The sequence below is a fragment of the Myotis nattereri genome (assembly GCF_964212035.1).
Source record: "Myotis nattereri genome assembly, chromosome: 10".
Classification (NCBI taxonomy): domain Eukaryota; kingdom Metazoa; phylum Chordata; class Mammalia; order Chiroptera; family Vespertilionidae; genus Myotis; species Myotis nattereri.
Genome location: NC_138085.1, coordinates 72,296,506 through 72,316,442, shown reverse-complemented (window position 1 = coordinate 72,316,442; position 19,937 = coordinate 72,296,506). Strand labels below are relative to the sequence as shown.

General features: G+C 44.4%; 1 protein-coding gene across 1 annotated transcript in view; it reads right to left on the bottom strand.

Moving 5' to 3' along the window:
- Nucleotides 1-290: 290 nt before the first annotated feature.
- The window catches only part of GTF3C2 (general transcription factor IIIC subunit 2), a 24,074-nt gene continuing 4,427 nt past the window's right edge, over nt 291-19,937 (bottom strand). Inside the window, exons 2-19 of the mRNA XM_081101161.1 lie at nt 15,190-15,460; nt 14,706-15,027; nt 13,804-14,089; nt 10,128-10,222; nt 9,073-9,150; nt 8,827-8,925; nt 7,804-8,031; nt 7,464-7,575; nt 7,139-7,247; nt 6,067-6,092; nt 5,743-5,872; nt 3,321-3,465; nt 3,054-3,215; nt 2,768-2,855; nt 2,413-2,541; nt 1,977-2,129; nt 1,723-1,830; nt 291-1,441 (exon numbers count right to left, since the gene is read on the bottom strand). Of these exons, the coding sequence (XP_080957287.1) occupies nt 1,223-1,441; nt 1,723-1,830; nt 1,977-2,129; nt 2,413-2,541; nt 2,768-2,855; nt 3,054-3,215; nt 3,321-3,465; nt 5,743-5,872; nt 6,067-6,092; nt 7,139-7,247; nt 7,464-7,575; nt 7,804-8,031; nt 8,827-8,925; nt 9,073-9,150; nt 10,128-10,222; nt 13,804-14,089; nt 14,706-15,027; nt 15,190-15,436 (2,736 nt within the window). The 5' untranslated portion in view covers nt 15,437-15,460 and the 3' untranslated portion in view covers nt 291-1,222. The remainder of the gene's footprint in view (nt 1,442-1,722; nt 1,831-1,976; nt 2,130-2,412; nt 2,542-2,767; nt 2,856-3,053; nt 3,216-3,320; nt 3,466-5,742; nt 5,873-6,066; nt 6,093-7,138; nt 7,248-7,463; nt 7,576-7,803; nt 8,032-8,826; nt 8,926-9,072; nt 9,151-10,127; nt 10,223-13,803; nt 14,090-14,705; nt 15,028-15,189; nt 15,461-19,937) is intronic.

The window sequence follows — 19,937 nt, the reverse complement described above, 5'->3', positions numbered from 1 at the left end:
GAGATGCCATAGGAACTTAAATCTTGTTTATATCAATTCACCTATAATAAAGTTGGTTTCCTTATATGTTGTTTAAAGTCACAGAACCTTGCCCTGGTTGGGTAGCTCTGTTGATTAGAGCATCGTCCCAATACACCAAGATTGCAGGTTTGATCTCCAATCAGGGCACATAAAAGAAGCAACCAATGAGTGAGTGAATGAATGGAACAAAACAAAAAAATCGATTCTCTCTTTCTCTCTCCCTATCTCTAAAAATCAAGACATTAAAAAAAAATGTCACACAAGTTATTGATAATAAGTGTGGACTTACTGTATTTGGGTTCTAAACATCTATAGATAGGGTTGAAATAAAGCAGTTAAACATGTTTAATGTGACAGTATCATGAAGGGTCAAAAATCATAACGTGTAAAAGAATGGTTAAGGTAACTGAAGATATTTAATCTAGAGGAGAAAAGACCTGGGAAACATCTGATAGCTATTTTAAACACTTAAAAGGGCAATCACAGGTGGGAATTACTAGAATTCCTAATACCAATGGTAAAATCTATAGAGGTATACTCTGACTGGATATAAAGGAAGATGTTTTAAAACATGACTGTCTAGGAGTGTTCAAGTAGGGTCAGATGACCAGTGATCAGGAATATTTCCTAAGCAGGAGCAAGTAAGATCTGAACCACCGTTCTCTTGGTGGTGTGTGGTGTTCCTCAGTTAAAGAACCACTATAAGCAGCTTCAGGCCAACAACTTACTCCCCCCGCCCCCGTTGGTTACTCTAAACAGGAAGCTGACAGGGCAGTAATCCTGGATCCTGGAACACAGTCAGACAGAAGCCTTCCTGCAGATACTCTTTCCAGTTTTCCAAACACCCACTCACATGTGGTCTCAAAAACACCCAGTACCTTTACTTAGCTTTACCCACTTCACAATATGCTCAATATGAGCAATTTGACTCCCAAGCCTAGATCAGGCCTGAGTGTTTCTTGTGAGCCAGTTTTAGGCTAAGGAGCCTTGAGAGTTCGTGGAGGGCAAGCCTCCCTGCCCACAGGGGCCGTGATGATAGCTGAAGTCGATGGAAGGAGAGGTATCTAAGGAATCCTGGGAGGCAGGTCTAAAGGTCCAGGCCTGGCAGCATCACTGTCCAAGAAGGCCCAGTTTCTATGGTCTATGCCTGGGGCCATTTGTTCTTGGCAGACTTCATACAAGGGTCATGTGTGGACCACGACTAGGGACGGGGCAGAAGGCGATGGCTGGTTGAAGAGAAGCCAGGCCCGTTAGTAGGGGAGGACGACTGGAACACAGCATTGAAGTGGTCTCGGCTTTCAAGCTGCATACGGTGGCCCAATGGGGAGGTGAGTCCACGCACAAAATGGATCCGAACCAGCCCTGACTGCCCCCCAGATACGAGCCATCCATAGGAGTCCAGGTTTGGGCTGAAACGTACCTGTGAAGAGAATAGAAAACAAAAGAGAGATGCTCATAGTTGGTGTTTTAGGGTGAGTCCCAGCCGTGAGAGCAAAAAACCTGGCCACAATCTGACAGGATAGGACCATGAGGGGGTGAGAAGACGGTGAACAAAGTAAGTTCTTGAAGATGAGTTTTCTAGAGCTTTTTCCCTCCTAAGCCCTCTTGGTTGCTTTTCATCTCCCATTTCACTGATCACAGGTCCAGAGCTGGGAGAAAATGAGAGCGACGGGTGGAGAAGGTAACAGGCGAGGTTCTTACTTTATGAATAGCCTCCAGCTGCAGCCTGTCCAGACAGAGCTGAGCGTGCCCCTCTCCCTCCTGCATCCGCAGCACTGGTTCTCTACGGAGCAGATCATGGAACGAACCCTGGGGAGGGGAAGTGTAATGAGAGACAGTGAGCAGCTTCTTAGGTTTGCATCTTTGTGCTGGAACGCTTTAGGATTCCCTGTTATATAAGGACTAAAGTTTTCTACTTTTCCTAGTGCCACACCCATTCTCTTGGGCCATTTTACCAAATCTGTGTCTTGAAAGAGCAAGTAGTGATGGTTGACGGTTTCAGCATAAGTTCGAGCCTTGGGTGGGTTGAGGGCTCCAGATGCAGCAGAAGAGTGGTCTTGACCTTCAGGACTATCCTGATACGGCATCAGATCTGCTTTATATATAGGCTAGAAAGGAGACCATAAGATTAGATCTCATGAGACTGAAGACAAAATGAAAGTAAAGAGAGAAAATTGATTTGGGGCAGGAGAGACTTAAATATGGAGAAAGTAGTATGTTTAAACAGATTTTCAGATGAACTAGGTTGGCAATATTATGTGTAACAAGACTTCTGGGGCTAAAACCTGTGCAACCTGGTATTAATTTGAACTAATCTGTAGTACTAATTTGGGAGGTCATGTGGATTAGGAACTAATAAATGGTGCTGCCATTAAACACTCAAATACGTACAAATCTTCGTTCTACAGGTCGCTTGACAGTTATTGGGTTCAGTGCCATATCAGGCAATATAGCTGCAATGAGCTCCCCGGATGTATCTCCTGCAGCTATTGTCCCAAGCCAGTCGGATCCTGAAAGACTCTAATAAGAAGAGGCAGATTCCTTGAGTTCTGTGAACGGGTAATAACTGCAGTCTCGGGGGAGAAACACACACACAAATGAGGTTATCATAACCCATATCCCTGGTGATACAGTTCCCACACACCTATCTCCTTCTGTAAAAAACTACCACCTTTTCCCGACCACCACTAGATGAGTAGATGAATCATTTTCCTGTATAATGAAGATTTCAAAGAGAGGGGCTCACCCAGACGGTGCCTTTTCGAGGAGCAGTGAAGTAGGCCTTGAAACCAAGGTAACCAGCATCAATATAATGAATTCCACAGAGTCCATAACTATAAGAGAAAGAGAAAATGAAACCTTCCTTTTTCTAGATTAGATCCATTTCTTCTCCCCATGTCCTTCCAGAATTCAAACTACCTCACTGAAACAATCCTCAACCCTCCTCTCCCCACACAACAATCTGGAACACTCTGGCACCCCAACCCCTAGGGTCTGTCCCCTGAGCTTCTCCTATCTCCATCCTGCCATACGAGGCATAGCAGTTGTCCTGCGCCACAGTGACACCATTGTAGGGGAGCAGCCAGGCCAGCTCTGTACTCAAGAAGCGCTTGATAGCATTTATTGGTTCATAAGGTCGTCGAAGGTCCCAGAATTTGATTTTCCGATCGCTCCCTGCAGACACTATGAAATGACTGTGGAAAGATGAAAGAAGAGGGAGAAGTTAAAATCTGAACCAGTCTGGAAGAGTCAGCTTAACCCAGCTTCACCTCCCACCTCCACAACTCTCCTATTCCAACCTGTTGGCTTTGCACCACTGAAGGGTACGCACAGCCTGGTCATGGGCTAGGAAACCCTGGAAGGGGTAGAGCTTCAAAGAGCCATCAGAGAGCCGTATCCGCTGCAGGGGCGAGTTAGTGGGAAGGTTCCAGAAAACCACCATGCCTGAGGTAGGGACAGAACATGTAGGTATTAAGGCAGGTTCTCTCTTCCTTGCTCTAATTACTTTATCTTCTACCCTCATATCTGATTCTCTATGAAATGACATAGGGATAATGACTAGCTAGTCCATTCCCTCCATAGTTTAAAGACTCAACCTGATATTTCATTTCCAATTCTAAGCAACAAAAAAGTAATATCTTAGTCTGGGACCTGTAGTTAAAAGGTTGGTGGAATGCACTCAGTAGCCTCTACTTCCTACTAAATATAAGTAAAGGGATTTTGAAAGAACATAAACTTTCTAAGAGAGGGCTGGCAACCTATAGCCCATGGGCCAAATATAGTCTGCCACCTGATTTGGTAAATAAAGTTTGACTGGAACACAGCCCACTCATTTATTTACCTGATGTCTATGGCTGCTCTCGCTTTACAATGGTGGAGTTGAATAGTTCCAACAATGGCCAAATAGCCCATATAGCATAAAATATTCACTATCAGGACCTTTACAGAAATGTTTGTCAACTCTGCTCTAAGACAAAGAGAATAGGCAAGGAGCCAAAAGCAACAAAATGTAGAGAACAGAAAACAAATGGACCAACAAAAACTAACTTGGCTGACCCAAAACAAGTTGACCCCGACCAGGCTAGCAGAGCAGGGGATAATAAAAAATGTAACTTTGATTAAAATAAAAGATAAACTGCCTTGGCCAATATGGCTTAGTTGGTTGAGCATCGTCCTGTGCACTGAAAGGTTGCTGGTTCGATTCCCAGTTGGGGCACATGCCCAGGTTATGGGTTCATCCTGGTACAGGAAACAACCAATCGATGTTTCTCTCTCACATTGATGTTTCTCTCTGTCTTCCTCTCCCTCTAATATCAGCAAAAACATCTTTTTAAAAAAACCACAAACTAATGAACTGTAGAATTTTAATAAATAAAAATTTGGAAAAATATATGTAGCTATAACCTCTTCTATACATAAACTCAGGAAATGTAACACCTATGAACCTTTTTCTTTTTAAAAAAAAATATATTTTATTGATTTTTTACAGAGAGTAAGGGAGAGGGATAGAGAGTTAGAAACATTGATGAGAGAGAAATATTGATCAGCTGCCTCCTGCACACTCTCTACTGGGTATGTGCCCGAAACCAAGGTACATACCCTTGACCGGAATCGAACCCAGGACCCTTCAGTCCGCAGGCCGACACTCTATCCACTGAGCCAAACCAGTCAGGGCTATGAACCTTTCTTGAAGAAAACATATTGACAGTGAATTACAGCTAAGAAACATTAATAATTCAGCAATGGAGCGAGAGACAGATGAAAGGAGTGGTAGAGACTTGCAATCATTTCAATATAAAATTATAATTAAGTAACTTCAGGAATTAAGGCAGCAAAGCAGCATCAAGTTTCATGTACCTTGACAATGTGAGAATATCACCAACAGAAACACAATTAGAAGATGGTGTTAGAGATAAGGAGAAGAGACCTAACAGTGCAATTTCCGTACTCCCCAGCAGAAAGGCTACTGATAGTGTCTAAAAATACACTTGTCATTTAAAAACGACAACCTAATACCTCTGACAACTTCATGTTATTTATAATTTTTATTTTTCCTTTTTAATCTTAAGAGTATCTAATATCTCTGTGGTAAAGGAACATTTATTGGGAGTTTAGCTAATCTTTCAGCTTCATTTGTCTTTTCTACTACAAAATTAAAGTATAATTACACTTAATACCTTTTCATTTAAAATTGCTATAGTGGCCGAAACCGGTTTGGCTCAGTGGATAGAGCGTCGGCCTGCGGATTGAAGGGTCCCAGGTTCGATTCCGGTCAAGGGCATGTACCTGGGTTGCGGGCACATCCCCGGTGGGGGATGTGCAGGAGGCGGCTGATCGATGTTTCTCTCTCATCGATGTTTCTGACTCTCTATCTCTCTCCCTTCCTCTCTGTAAAAAATCAATAAAATATATTTAAAAATATATATATATATAAATTATCCTTGAAACATTAAAAAAAAATTAAAAAATAAAATAAAATTGCTATAGTGTATGATCCCATTTCTTTTTAGCTTTACATATGCACAGAGAACTATATGAAATTATGTTCGTCTACTCAATTATTTTTCTGAGTAGAAACATTCCAATAACTTTTCTCTTTCTTCTTTGTATTTTTTCATTGCCTGAATATTTATAACTATGTAATGCCCAATACTGAACCAAAAAGGAAGCAACAACCCAAAGCAAGTCTAAGAGCAGTAGCTCCGTAGGTTTGGTTTTTACCGTTATAGTATCCAGCAGCCAGGTGGTGGTGGGGCCGGGTGGGCATCCAGGCCAGGCTAAGGCACTGACCACACTCAGAGGGGTCTGATACTTGCACAGACCCCACCTGAAGGGTTGCCACACATTGAACCTGCAGGGACAGAAGAGATGGGACTAGGGTTAGGAATACCTATTGTTTGGAATGAAGACGCAAATTAGTGTTCAATCCAACAGGATTGAAATTAGTGTTCGATCCCTCAGAGTTAGAAAGCGACTCACTATGGAATCAGTAAGGGAGGCTCTAGAAGATGGAGCCTTGGGTAAGGCATCAGGTTCCTCACTCACCTTATAGATGGCGGGTTTCATTGCATCTGTGAGGAAAAAAGAGCAGAACTGATACTCTGGATCCAGAAGACCGAGGTCCTAATAAGCCTTGCTCTTAGATCAGCACCCACCCTTTCAATGGTGACGTTCCCTTACACTCTTATCTTTCCACCATCAAATGTACGAGCCCACTTTTCTCTGCCCCAAATTCTTCTTTCCCCCTATTATACCTGATAGTATCCTTTCCATCAGAATGGCTAATCCCTCCACTCTGCTCTCTTCTCACCATTTCCCAAAGAACTTTGCTCTCTGGTTACCCATCCTATCACCTGCATCATTCATTTTCTCTCCTCCTACTGGGTCATTCTCACATTCACACTATTGTCTCCTATCTAAACCAACCAAACACTACCCTGTTACGTGTTCCCCTTCACAGCCAAACTTCCTGAAAGAATTGTCTATCCATTTTGTCTTCTTCACCTCCCAGTCCCTCCTCAAGCCACTCCTCCACCTGCTCGCCAAATGTGGGCCTTCTCAGGGTTCAAACCTTGGTGCCCTCTTCTTTACTCAGTACAGTTAAAAAAACAGTAAATTCAACCAATAGGAGCTGCCTCTACCTGACCCTCCTCTTCTTGCTCATATTCAGCTCTATATTCTCTCCCCGTTTACAACAAAGGGAGTGTGTTTCCATGTATGTGTGGAGGTGAGGACAGGAGAGGCTGAGGACATTAGGAGAACAGAGTATGGCAGGAGAGACTGGCCCCATCTGTCAGCCTCAGCCTTTAGCCGTCCTTACACAGCCAATTAACTGTGGCCGCAGAGGAAGAGGCCTGAGAGCAGGGAGAACAGGGAAGAGAGGGAGATAAAGGTAATGTGATGGAAAAGGGCAGTTATAAGTCTGCAAAAGAGTACTACTTGTGGGCTGCTGGAGAGAGGTCAAGTACAGAGCGTGTGAAGTCAGAAAGGAAGGTGTGACTGCGCAAGGCTTTGTACTATAGAGACTGGGCCAGAAGAGTTTCAGGGGAGATGGACAGGCCCTACAATGTTCTGGCCATGGCTACAGCTGCCTCATTCTCCTTGCTGGGCTACTCACCTGGGGGCTGATGTGCCAGCAGGGCCTCAGGATGGGGCAGACTGAACAGCAGCACCTTCCCATCTGAGCAAGCAAGAGCCAAGAGACCCAGCCGAGGCAGGAGAGGAGCCTAGAGGGTGAGACCAGATCTGTGCTGAGGCTTGCTGCCTTCAGGAGCCTCTCAGAAAACTTCTGAGGTTCTCGTCTCTGAAAATATGATATGAGGTTGCTAGAAAAAAATGCCATCCACCCCTCTCCAAACTCCGTTCCTCCTACTCTGGGAACACCCAGAGCCTCTGTCCTGGCGATGAGTCCAAGCGCCATCATGTAATCAACTGGGAGGTACCTTCCGAGGGGTGCCTGGAAGTTCCCATGCTCCACTGGGGCAGAACTTGAGGTCCCAGATGCAGCCGTGGTCGCAAGCAATCCCATAGACAAAGTGAGCCCTGTTGCCAGGACTGAGGAGAGAAACCATATGGGGAGAATGGGTAGGAAGAAGGGGGGCCTCGGGCTGCTAGAGCCTGTGTGCTCCCCTAATTTAAACCAATCCAAGTCTCCCCCACAACCCAAACCCGGTCCGGCCCAGCCCCACTCTTCTCTCCTCAGGCCCCCTCCACGGCAGTGTCCCAGCCCCACCCTTCTCCTCCTCAGGCGCCCTCCATGGCAGTGTTCCAGCCCCACCTCACCAGCTTTCCTGCTGCAAGGTCCCAAGGCCCCAGAGCTGGAGTAGCCCAGGACCTGAATGAAGTTGGCTCAGTGAATGTGTCTCATTCATGTCAGGGCTGGAGAAAAGGGCCACGTACTGCGAGGCTGCTGCCCCCTCTGGCACTGGGCACCAGTCCAGAGCCCAGAGAGGTCCCCCTGTGAAGAAGGACACATCCCAGCGCTCTGGGTGTGCTGTGATCGAGCTAAATCTAGAGAAAAGTCAAAGATAGAATGAAAAAAGGAGTTAATAAAAGGTAATGAGAAATTCATAGGTGAATGGATAAATAAGCAGTGATACATCCAGACAAATGAAGTATTTGTCCCAACCCATAGAATGTACACACCAAGAGTGAACCCCAATGTAAACTATGGACCCTGAGTGATTATGCTATACCAATGGAGGTCATCGATTCTGGTGGGGAATGTTGATAGTGGGAGAGGTTATGCATGCGTGGGGGCAGGAGGTATATCAGAAATCTCTAACTCTTCCTCTCACTCTTCCTCTTCCTGTGAAGTTAAATTGCTCTAAAAAATCTAGTTAAGAAAAAGGTAATGAGGACAGAATGGGAGCTCCACTGGGAGTATGAACTGGCTTCAGCAAGGGCCAGAATATCAAGAACAGTCTACAGGTGAGAACAGTCCTAGCTCGCATTTGTATCTTCCTCCTTTCCCTCCCAGTCATTCTGTTCTAGTTCACCTTCAAAGACGTCAGGCTGTGCATCCTGGTAACTACAGTGTTCTCTCCAGCGCTTGTCTGTCAGGGACTGTCTGAGTATAGATGATCTTATAAACCGGTTTGACCCTCAACCTCCATAGCATCCTTCCGTCTGGCCAGTAGCAACGAGCACTGCAAACTAGAGGGGACTGACCAGATCTACCCAGGATCCGACCCTTGGGATCAACGGGACCAGCATCAGGGGAAGAACAGGGCCAATCTGCCTTCCCTTTCAACATTTATTTTGAATAATGTCTCCTAGAATTAGAAAAAGAGATGCAATCTTTACCTGTTTATGCGGTAGAGTGTGCCATCTTCAGGAAGTCCTTCACGTTGTACAGAAAACAGTGGAGACTTCTCCTCCTGGGGCAGGTAGGGAGCTGCCTCACTAGGGAAGGCAAAGGGAACAACAGCCTGAATTGGGAAGTTTCTCCTTTTCCAGGATTCCCATCATAAATCCAGATCCTCTGTCACCCTTCGGTCTCCAGTGGCATCACCACCCCTCCAAGGCTTCAACGACGTCTCTTCAACTTACAGTTCAGATAACAAGTGCCACTTCCAGGCTAAAGGAATCCATTCTGCAAACTCCCAGTATGAATGCTTCTGTTCTCGGCTAGAGGGACAGAGAAGCCTTAACGAAGGAAGAGATCAATTCTAAGCAGTTCTGCCCCATAAAACTTTCAGTGATAATAGCCCTGGCCAGCGTGGCTCAGTGGTTGAGTGTCAACCTATGAACCAGGAGGTCACAGTTCAATTCCTTGTCAGGGCACATGACCCCTAGTGTGGGGTGTGCAAGAGACAGCCCATCAATGAATCTCTCTCATCACTGATGTCTCTCTCTCCCCCTTCCTCTCTGAAATAAATAAAAAGATATTTTTAAAAAAGGTTACCAGTTTCGATTCCTGCTCAGGGCACATGCCCCGGTTGCAGGTTTGATCCATGGTAGAGGGTGTGCAGGAGGCAGCCGATTGATGTTTTGCTCTCATATCAGTTTTTTTCTCTCTCCCTTCCTTTCTCTCTAAAAGATAAAATTAAATTAATCAATTAAAAGAAAAACGTTGTGCCCTAACCGGTTTGGCTCAGTGGATAGAGTGTCGGCCTGCGGACTGAAGGGTCCCAGGTTCAATTCCGGTCAAGGGCATGTACCTTGGTTGTGAGCACATCCCCAGTAGGGGGTGTGCAAGAGGCAGCTGATCGATGTTTCTCTCTCATGGATGTTTCTAACTCTCTATCCCTCTCCCTTCCTCTCTGTAAAAAATCAATAAAATATATTTTAAAAAAAAGAAAAACTTTGTGATGATGTGAGTGACCTATTATCTGTCCAATATATGCGCTGGTAGCTGGGCACTTGAAATCGGGCTATTGCAAAGGAGAAACTGGACTTTGAATTTTAAATGGCTACATGCAGCTACTGCCTACCACAACAGACAGCACAGCTCTGAAGCTTTTGCCTTTGGAGCAGTGTCGTTTATTTATGAATGTCTTCAGTGTTCTACCCTGTGAGTGCCCGCCCTCTTTCTCACAGCCCCACTTCTAGATCATTCTGTGCACTCCACCCTTCATCCCCAGGCCCCATTCCCCAAGTCTCACAGGTTCTTGGTGAGATGGAGGCACTTCCAGACAGGAGCCATGATGTGATTGGATAAGCCATTGGGAGCCATGCCCCGGCAGTGCAGCTTCTGCTTCTGGGGTCAAATGAAGAAAGTGTCAAGGAGAGAATTTTATAGCCAGAGAAAGTTCCCAGGACACAGCTTTCTCAGCTTTTACTTTTCTTGGCACAACTTCCCCTCTAACCTTTGCCGTATCAGAATCTTAAAAGGTTTATGTTATAATCATTACAATGACATCTCCACCTTCTGCTCCTACTCCTCCATCAAAACTGCAAAATCTGCCTGGCTGGTGTGGCTCAGTGGTTGAGCGTCGACCTATGAACCAAGAAGTCGCGGTTCGATTCATGGTCAGGGTACATGCCTGGGTTGCAGGCTCCATCCCTGAAGTGGGGTGTGCAGGAAGTAGCTGATTGATGATTCTCTCTCATTATTGATGTTTCTCTCTCTCTCTCCCTTTCTCTCTGAAATAAGTAAAAATATATATATTTTAAAACTGTAAAACTGTTATATGTTTTTTGACCATTTTCCTTGACGTCTCCACACATTGGATTTAGAAGATTTCCATTTACTTCTTAAAACTCTTGCCCTGTGGAGTAGTCTTTCCTTATTCCTCCCATCTTTCTAATATTCCTTTGCTGGTTCTCCCTCCTCTGATAGATTTGGTCTCAGAGACGTTCTGACTTCTTTTCCACCCTCTATACATGCACTCCTGGCCATTTCACCCCATGTCCCAGCATTATACCTGGTTATCAAGTTTGACTACCATCATTACCTATTTATCAAGTTTACATTTTAAACTTGTAAACTCAAACTTCACTAGTTTTCAACTTTTCTACAAACTCTAGATCCATACCGTGGTGCCAAGCAATATTAGAGCCTGAGGCAAAAGGAAAATCAGTAATACAGTCCCTGTCTTTATTTAAAATTTGGTATTTTGGTCATTATAAATTTAAATTAATTTTGATTTTTAAAATGTATCAAAATAGTTATCCTGATTTCTAAGAATTTGGTGCTCCCTTAAATGGTGCACTTAAGCCAAGGCACTGGCCCCATATACAATTATGACTGGTGACCAGATGTCCCCAGGATCGTCCACGGTCCACAGGCACTTCCAGCTCAACATGTAAGTGAGCTCATCACCTGCCCATCTTTGCCTCTCCTACGTACCCCACTCTTTCTATCTGGGATGATGAGAACATCTTGGAAATGGATAGTTTTAGTAGTTGCCCAACATTGCGAATGCACTAAATGCCAGTGAACTATACATTTTTAAATGGTAAGTTTTCAGTTATGTAGATTTTACCACAATTAAGCACACACCTTTGATGGCTCCTACTGTCACTCCTTTTATCCTCTCTAGTTTAAACCCCACTTCACCCAAAGCCTTATGCTGTAGCCATAATCAATTTCTGGGAAAACCAATCTCTCTGGCAAACTTCCATCGACTTTTTAAGACCTAGCTAAACTATCGTTCCTTTGTGAAGTCTGAGCAGTTGACTTCCCTCGGCCCCCATATGGCTAACGCATTTTGATCACTCCTGGTCTAGCACTTATCACACTGAACTTTGTGAGGCAGGACTCTGCCTTATTCACATGTGTGTTTCCTAGCTCCCAGCAGATGCTCAATATATGTTTTAGGGTTTTTTTTTAATATTCACCAGAGAGGATTCTTTTTCCACTGATTTTTAGAGAGTGGGAGGCGGGGAGACATAGAGAGAGAAACATCAAAGTGATAGAGACACATCGATTGGTTGCCTCCTTGCACATGCCCCAACCAGGTGGAGATCAAGCCTGCAACTAAGATACAATGCCCTTGACTGGAATTGAGCCTGAGACCCTTCAGTCCGTGGGTCAACGCTCTAACCAGTGAGCCAAACCGGCTAGAACAGATGTTCAATAGATGAATGAATAATGTTTTTTGTTTTTGTTTTTTTTTTTACAAATATGGAACGCCAGCCCAAACCAATATGCTCAATTAATATTTGACAAAGGAGGCAAGAACATACAATGGAGCCAAGATAGTCTCTTCAATAAATGGTGTTGGGAAAATTGGACAGATATATGCAAGAAAATGAAACTAGATCACCAACTTACACCATACACAAAAATAAATTCAAAATGGATAAAGGACTTAAATGTACGACAAGAAACCATAAAAATTCTAGAAGAATCCAAAGGCAACAAAATCTCAGACATATGCCAAAGCAATTTCTTCACTGATACAGATCCTAGGGCACTTGAAACTAAAGAGAAAATGAACAAATGGGACTACATCAAAATAAAAAGCTTCTGCACAGCAAAAGAAACCATCAACAAAACAACAAGAAAACCTACTACGTGGGAAAACTTATTTGCCAATGTCATATCTGATAAGGGCCTAATCTCCAAAATTTATAGGGAACTCATACAACTCAACAAAAGGAAGATAAACAATCCAATCAAAAAATGGGCAAAGGACCTAAATAGACACCTGTCAAAAGAGGACATTCAGAAAGCCAAGAGACATATGAAAACATGCTCAAAGTCACTAATCATCCGTGAGATGCAAATCAAAACAACAATGAGGTACCATCTCACACCTGTCAGACTGGCTATCATCAACAAATCAACAAACGACAAGTGCTGGAGAGGATGTGGAGAAAAAGGAACACTCGTGCACTGCTGGTGGGAATGCAGACTGGTACAGCCACTATGGAAGACATTATGGAGTTTCCTCAAAAAACTAAAAATGGAACTCCCATTTGACCCTGTGATCCCACTTCTAGGAATATATCCCAAGAAACCAGAAACACCAATCAGAAAGGATATATGTACCCATATGTTCATAGCAGCACAATTCACCATGGCTAAGATCTGGAAACAGCCTATGTGCCCATCAGTAGATGAATGGATTAGAAAAATGTGGTATATCTACACGATGGAATACTATGCTGCTGTAAAAAAGAAGGAACTCTTACCATTTGCAACAGCATGGATGCAACTGGAGAGCATTATGCTAAGTGAAATAAGCCAGTCGATGAAGGAAAAATACCACATGATCTCACTCATTCATGGATAATAGAGACCATTATAAACTTTTGAACAATAATAGATACAGAGGCAGAGCTGCCTCAAACAGACTGTCAAACTGCAGCGGGAAGGCCGGGGAGGGTTCGGGGGCAGGAGGGAGGGGGGTAAGAGATCAACCAAAGGACTTGTATGCATGCATATAAGCATAACCAATGGACATAAGACACTGGGGGGTAGGGGAGGCCAGGGGATTGTCAAGGGCGGGGGGAAAAAAAGGACACGTATGTAATACCCTTTGTAATACTTTAAGCAATAAAATAAATAAAGAACGAAAAAAAACAAAAATAAAAAAACAAATATGGAACGCTTCACAAATTTGCGTGTCATCCTTGTGCACGGGCCATGCTAATCTTCTCTGTATCGTTCCAATTTTAGTATATGTGCTGCCGAAGCAAGCACTGAATGAATAATCTTGTTTACTTACACCCTTAGCCCCTGCAATCTCAACTGTATTTGAAGTTGTTTCTTTCTTCTTTTACCTCTTTTGTCATCATAGTTATTAGGCCAAAGCCTTCCTTCTGGGTACCCTCTTGACCCCCTAATAATCCTATAAGTTCCTTCATTCACTTTCTTGCCCATTCAGTTACCCCTGAAGTGGATCCTCGTGGGGTGCTTCGGGGCACAGCAGGCTCCGGGTCAGATGAGCTCTCACTTGGGACCTCACTTTCTTCTCCATCTTCAGCCTCAACCTTGAGAACAAAGTCTTCATCTCGTGCGGTGTCGTCCTCCTCTTCTCCACCTTGACAGACTGGCTGTTGCCGGATCTTCTTTGGTTTGGTGGGGCTGCTCACCTTGGGGCTCTCGGGGCAGGACACTGGAGCAGGCAGGGCTGTTGAGAGCTCTTCAGCCAGTTCCTGAAGATACAGGAGTGCCCTGTGGGGTAGGGCAGAGTCAGAGACATACAGACACGGAACAAGAGCCCACTTTTTATTTATTTATTTTTATTTATTTATTATTTTTTTATTAAGAGCCCACTTTTCCAGACACTTGGTTGATTCTCATTGCACTGGATCCTCACAGTGACCCTGTGAAGCAGCTATTACTTTCCCCTTCGCTTCTGATAGATAAAGAAACAGAAATCCAGGAAAGTTAAGTGACTTGGCCAAGATGATTCAGATAACATATGTGGGATCTAACCAGGTCTTCTGACTTCAAGTCTCAAGCACTTTTCACTCTACCACAGTCCAAAAATCACGGATGGCAACAGAAAATAATAGAAAGGTGTGTATATACTGATATATATTGAGTGATAAAATTGTAATGAAGACCTGAGGGGGGGAATTGTGAAAAATCGATAGGATACAAAGTCCAGAAAGAAAATCCTAGACAGACAAGTTAGCAACAGATTAAAGTTGCCGAGGTAAAAGCCAGAAGATTGCTCAAGTCCCCAGGACCCAGACACCACGCCCGCTCACCTCATCATAGTCTTTTCATCTCTCCAACATCTGACCCCCCCCAACCCCCCACCAAGATGAGCTCCAATCCTTACACTTGGGCAGCCCTTCGGCGGGGTCGTTGCCCAGGTGGGGTCTCAAAGTCCTCAGGGGGCCTCTTTGGAGCTGGAGACTCCGGCTGGTCTAGGCCTTTGGACAGCTTCAGCAGTAGGAGCTCCGCCTTGGTCTTCCGACCTCGTTTCTTGGGCATGGGGGTGGGCAGAGGGTTGGACTGATCTAAGAGACCTGGAGCCAGAGGGGCTGGTGGAGGATTAGGTTGTTGGGGCCTTTTGGGGCCTTTCCGTGTCCTACCCCCTCTCTTCCGGCCAGGCTTGGAGGCCCGAGGCTTTGAGACCTTTGACATCTCCGAAGAAAGATCTGTAGAGAAGAATACGTGTCTATGAGATGGGACCAGAGCTCAAACCCCTTTAGAACGGACTACAACATACCCAGGTTTGTTAGACCTATGAACTCAACCTGTTGTCTTTCATCTTAAACTAAACACAGGGAGAGAAAAAGATGAAAAGACACGGTGCATACCTTGCTGTTCCAGTCTGGACAGGCTTTCCTGTTCTGGAAGGAGCTTTTCCTCATCAGGAGAGCCCTCAAATCCAGACAAAGAGGTAGGCAAGGACATCTCTGTGGAAGCCTCTGTCCTGGTTGTTTCTGCAGTGGTCCTGACATCAAGCTGATTTAGCACCTCTGGTCCAGGAGAGTCCACTACAGTCACGCTCCCCACGGGGCCGGCCTCCCCCAGGGCGACATAGCCGACCCCGCAGGTGTCCATCAGCACCCCCTAGAATGGCTGCCCCTGCACACAGACATACAAATGAAGGGAAGGTGAAAGCTTTTTGTACTGACTCGGATTTTTCTACTTTCCTCCCCTCACTGCCCCTCCCACAACCAGAAACCTAAGCTTCCTTCAATAATAATTACTACACATCTTCTATGTCAGGCACTGTTCTAGGAACTGGTGTTATGACAATAAGCAAGACAGACAAGATCCCTGCCCTCATGGAACTTACAGGCTAGTGAAGCTGATAATAACAAACAAATAATACGGCTACCATTTTTTTTAAACACTTGCTATGTGCAAGCACTGTAGTAAGTGCTTTATTTACATTATTTAAAGCTCATAACATTTCTTGTAATGAAACTGCAGTGAATGTCTAGAGCTAAAAGCCATCTTTACAAATATTAGTCAAGGAACAGATTTATTTATTTTTAAATATATTTTATTGATTTTTTTTTTACAGAGAGGAAGGGAGAGAGATAGTTAGAAACATCAATGAGAGAGAAACATGGATCAGCTGCCTCCTGCACACCTCTTACTGGGGATGTGCCCGCAACCAAGGTACATGCCCTTGACCAGAATTGAACCTGGGACCTTTCAGTCCGCAGGCCAACACTCTATCCATTGAGCCAAACCAGTTAGGGCAGGAACAGATTTATTTAAAAACAAGTAAAACAGTTCTCTTGTGCCCTGTCATCAGTCTTTTACTTGGGTGGGGGAGGTGGTAGGCTTTGAGACCATTAAGGAACACCCCACTACATTAAGAGACTTTTCCCTACCCTGGTCGGTAGCTCAGTTGGTTACAGTGTCATCCCGATATACCCAGTCTGCGGGTTGGGGTTCATTACCCGCCGGTCAGGACACACACAAGAATCAAGCAATTTAATGCGTAAGTAAGTGGAACAACACATCGATGTCTCTCTCAAATCAATATATTAACATATTTGAGAAAAAAAGAGGCTTTCCCCACATTGAAGAATGGATTTTAAAACGGTCATGAATCTTCATTTTCTTCAAACCTAGAAAATCAGCTGTATAACCATGGACCAAAGTCAACTGATGGAGAGAAACAAAACATTGACACCAATCAAAAACCTGAGCAACAGAGAACTCTGCCCAGGGCACAGTTTTCAGCCAGAAAAACCTACTTGCCTGGGTCAAAGGGGGAGAAATAGTTCAAATATGAGGAGGGAACTCCCCATAGGTCTGTATGTGTCTTCAGAATAAAGAAATCATCAGCCTCAGTAGAGAAGTTTGCTAATGAAAACACCGTAAGAAATATCGTACAAATTAAAAGTTCACAACAACCTAAGTGGATTATAAATTATAACAGCCAACTCTCTAACTCAGGTGTTAAGAACACACTATAACATCATGTGCTAAAGACAGAATATAACAATGCCAAAGTAAATGGAGGTCAGTGAGAACTTACCTGCATTGTTCTTTGGTAAATAGCAAGCCCTGACAGAACTACTCCATTCAAAATTAGTAACAGCCTGGCTAGTGTGGCTCAGTGGTTGAGCATTGACCCATGAACCAGGAAGACACGGTTTGATTCCCTGTCAGGGCACATGCCCAGGTTGCAGGCTCAATCCCCAGTGGGGGGCATGCAGGAGGCAGCCGATCAATGATTCTCTCTCATCATTGATGTTTCTTTCCTTTTTAAAAAATATGTTTTTATTGATTTCAGAGAGGAAAGGAGAGGGAGAGGGAGAGAAACACCAATGATGAGAGAGAATCACTGATCGGCTGCCTCCTGCATGCCCCCCACTGGGGATTGAGCCCACAACCTGGGCATATGCCCTTGACCAGAATCAAACCCGGGACCCTGCAGTCCACAGGCCGACACTCTGTCCACTGAGCCACACCAGCCAGGGCCGTCATGGATGTTTCTATCCTCTCTTCCTCTCCCTTACTCTCTCTGAAATTAATAAAGCTAAAAGTAAAAAAAGATGAATTAAAATATACAGGGAAAATGTAAGCAAAAAGGAGTTTCGATAGCAATAGCAAAGTTGAATTCAGGGGGAAAGGTATTAAATGGGACAGAAAGAAAGTACTTTATAATGAATAAAACTTCAAATCATATAAAATATATAAATATCATAAAACTTTAGACATCAAGTAACATAGTATCAAACACATAAAGCAAAATCTTCAGGAAATGCAAGAACTATTTCTTTAATCATTGGCAGTTCAAGTAGGCAAGGACAAAATGTGAATGATTGTTGCCTTCTCTATTGGCCAAGGTCTAGTTGCATAGAACAGAACCCTTTCTAGTCAGTTCGAGCTAAAAGGGATTTATTAAAGGGTATGAAATGGTTCACAACAGTGGTTCTCAAAGTGTGGTCCCAGAACTGGCAGCCTCAGCATCACTTGAAATTTTGTTAAAATGCACATTTCCAGTCCTATCCCAGACCTAATGAATTAACACTCTGGGATGGGGCCAGCACTTGTTATGACAAGTCTTTCAGGAGACTCTCATGCACACTCAAGTTTGAGAATCCCCTGCATTGGGAGGGTTGGGGGGGTGGGAAACAGTGTGGGAAGAAGTGTTTGCCAAATTGGGAAGTTGTGTTATAACTACTGACTGATGAACCACATGGCCTCTCCTATGCCATGAGCGGATCCACTTACTGAATCAAGAAGCCCCTGCCCTAGCCGGTTTGGCTCAGTGGACAGAGCATTGGACTGTGGACTGAAGGGTCCTGAGTTCAATTCCAGTCAAGGGCACATGCCTGGGTTGTGGGCTCGATCCCCAGTAAGGAACATGCAGGAGGCAGCCGATCAATGATTCTCTCTCATCACTGATGTTTCTCTCACACTCTCTCTCCCCTCCTCTCTGAAAAATCAATAAAACCCAATCAAGGGCAACCCAGGTACGTGCCCTTGACCGGGGATCATACACTTAAAAAAGAAAAGAAAGAAAAAGAAGCCCCTGCACAGCTATGGCTCCATAAACAAGTTGCCTCTACAATCAGAATGTGACCAAGTGAATGGGGAAGACACCACTCTGGCTCCCAAATCCAGAACCTCTCCACTGCCACCATCTGCACCAGGAAAATGCACGCACGCTGGCCTGCCTCTCCCCTCTCTAAGCTCAGGTCCAAGTTTGAGTTCCTTAAGAGCACATGTGATCGGCAAGACCTAGATCACATTCAGAATCTTGGATGGTAGATTTCCAGGGAATGAAACCTCTAGCTTTCCAGGCTCTCAAGTGTAAGTTGCTCCTTTTCTCACACCCCACTTACCCCAGGTTAGAAAGTGGGATCAGTGAGTTCTCAGTTACTCTCCAATGCCACTGCTTGACAAACAGTCCTTCCTCTTCTGCAAAAATCCTGTTCCTTTGAAGCTTGTGACATTCAGCTAAAGCACTGCTAATCGCTCCACTGTCACATCCTGGACCCTGTCACCACGTAACACCTTTTAACCTCCAAAATCACTAAGACATCCACTATCTGATCACAGCCTCCCGTCATTACAGCTCAACTGCTATCACGGTATCTATTCTTCAATCATATCTAGCCACTATTCATTGATCTCTCCAATTTCTCCCTGTGGCAGCAGCCACATCCAATCTAGCTTAGATTTCTTTAATCAGACTCTATTGGCATTATGAACTTCCTTTCTGTCTTTTGTTTCACAGGTGTGGCAAAACTCAAGCCTTAGATGAACCAATCATCCACCTTCTTCATTGTGTGCATCTAAGCTACTCAATCACACTTCCTCTCTTAGTCACTCGACACCCTCTCTCTCCCAATGTCTGGGCCCCTGGTTCTCAGCAGATGACTTTGCCTCTGGTTTCTGAAACACAACTTAAAGCCATTAGATGGGAAATACCTCGATTTCTTGCAAAGTAGCCTAATCCTCCCTGCATCCAGACTCCTCCCTCATCCACTTTCTAAGGCCACACCTTCCACAGCGTTCAAGCCCCATTTTCTGCCCTCTTAAGGAAACTAGTCATTTATTCTTTTCCTCTCTATGGGCATCTTCCAAAAAGCATTGATCTCTTTTTGTTTTTTGTTAATCCTCACCTGAGGATATTTTTTCCCATTGATTTTTTAGAGAGAGTAGAAGGGACAGATGGAGGGAAAGAGAGAGAGAGAGAGAGAGAGAGAGAGAGAGAGAGAGAGAGACAGACAGAGACATCAATGTGAGAGAGACACACCGATTGGTTGCCTCCCCTACATGCCCTGACTGGTGCCAGGGATCAAACCTGCAACCCAGGTACGTGCCCTTGACCGGGAATCAAACCCGAGACCCTTCAGTGAGCAGGCCAATGCTCTATCTACTGGGCAACACCAGCCAGAGCCAACGAGCATTTAAATGTTTACAATTCGCATCTTAACACACACAAATTATCCTTCAACCCACATTACTCCTCCAACTAATATGTTCCTCCTCCATCTCACAAACTTTTGAAAGAGTTGTCTGCCCTTACATTTTAATTATCCTGCTTCCTCCTAACTAGGATATTGCCCCCGCCTCATCCCTGAAG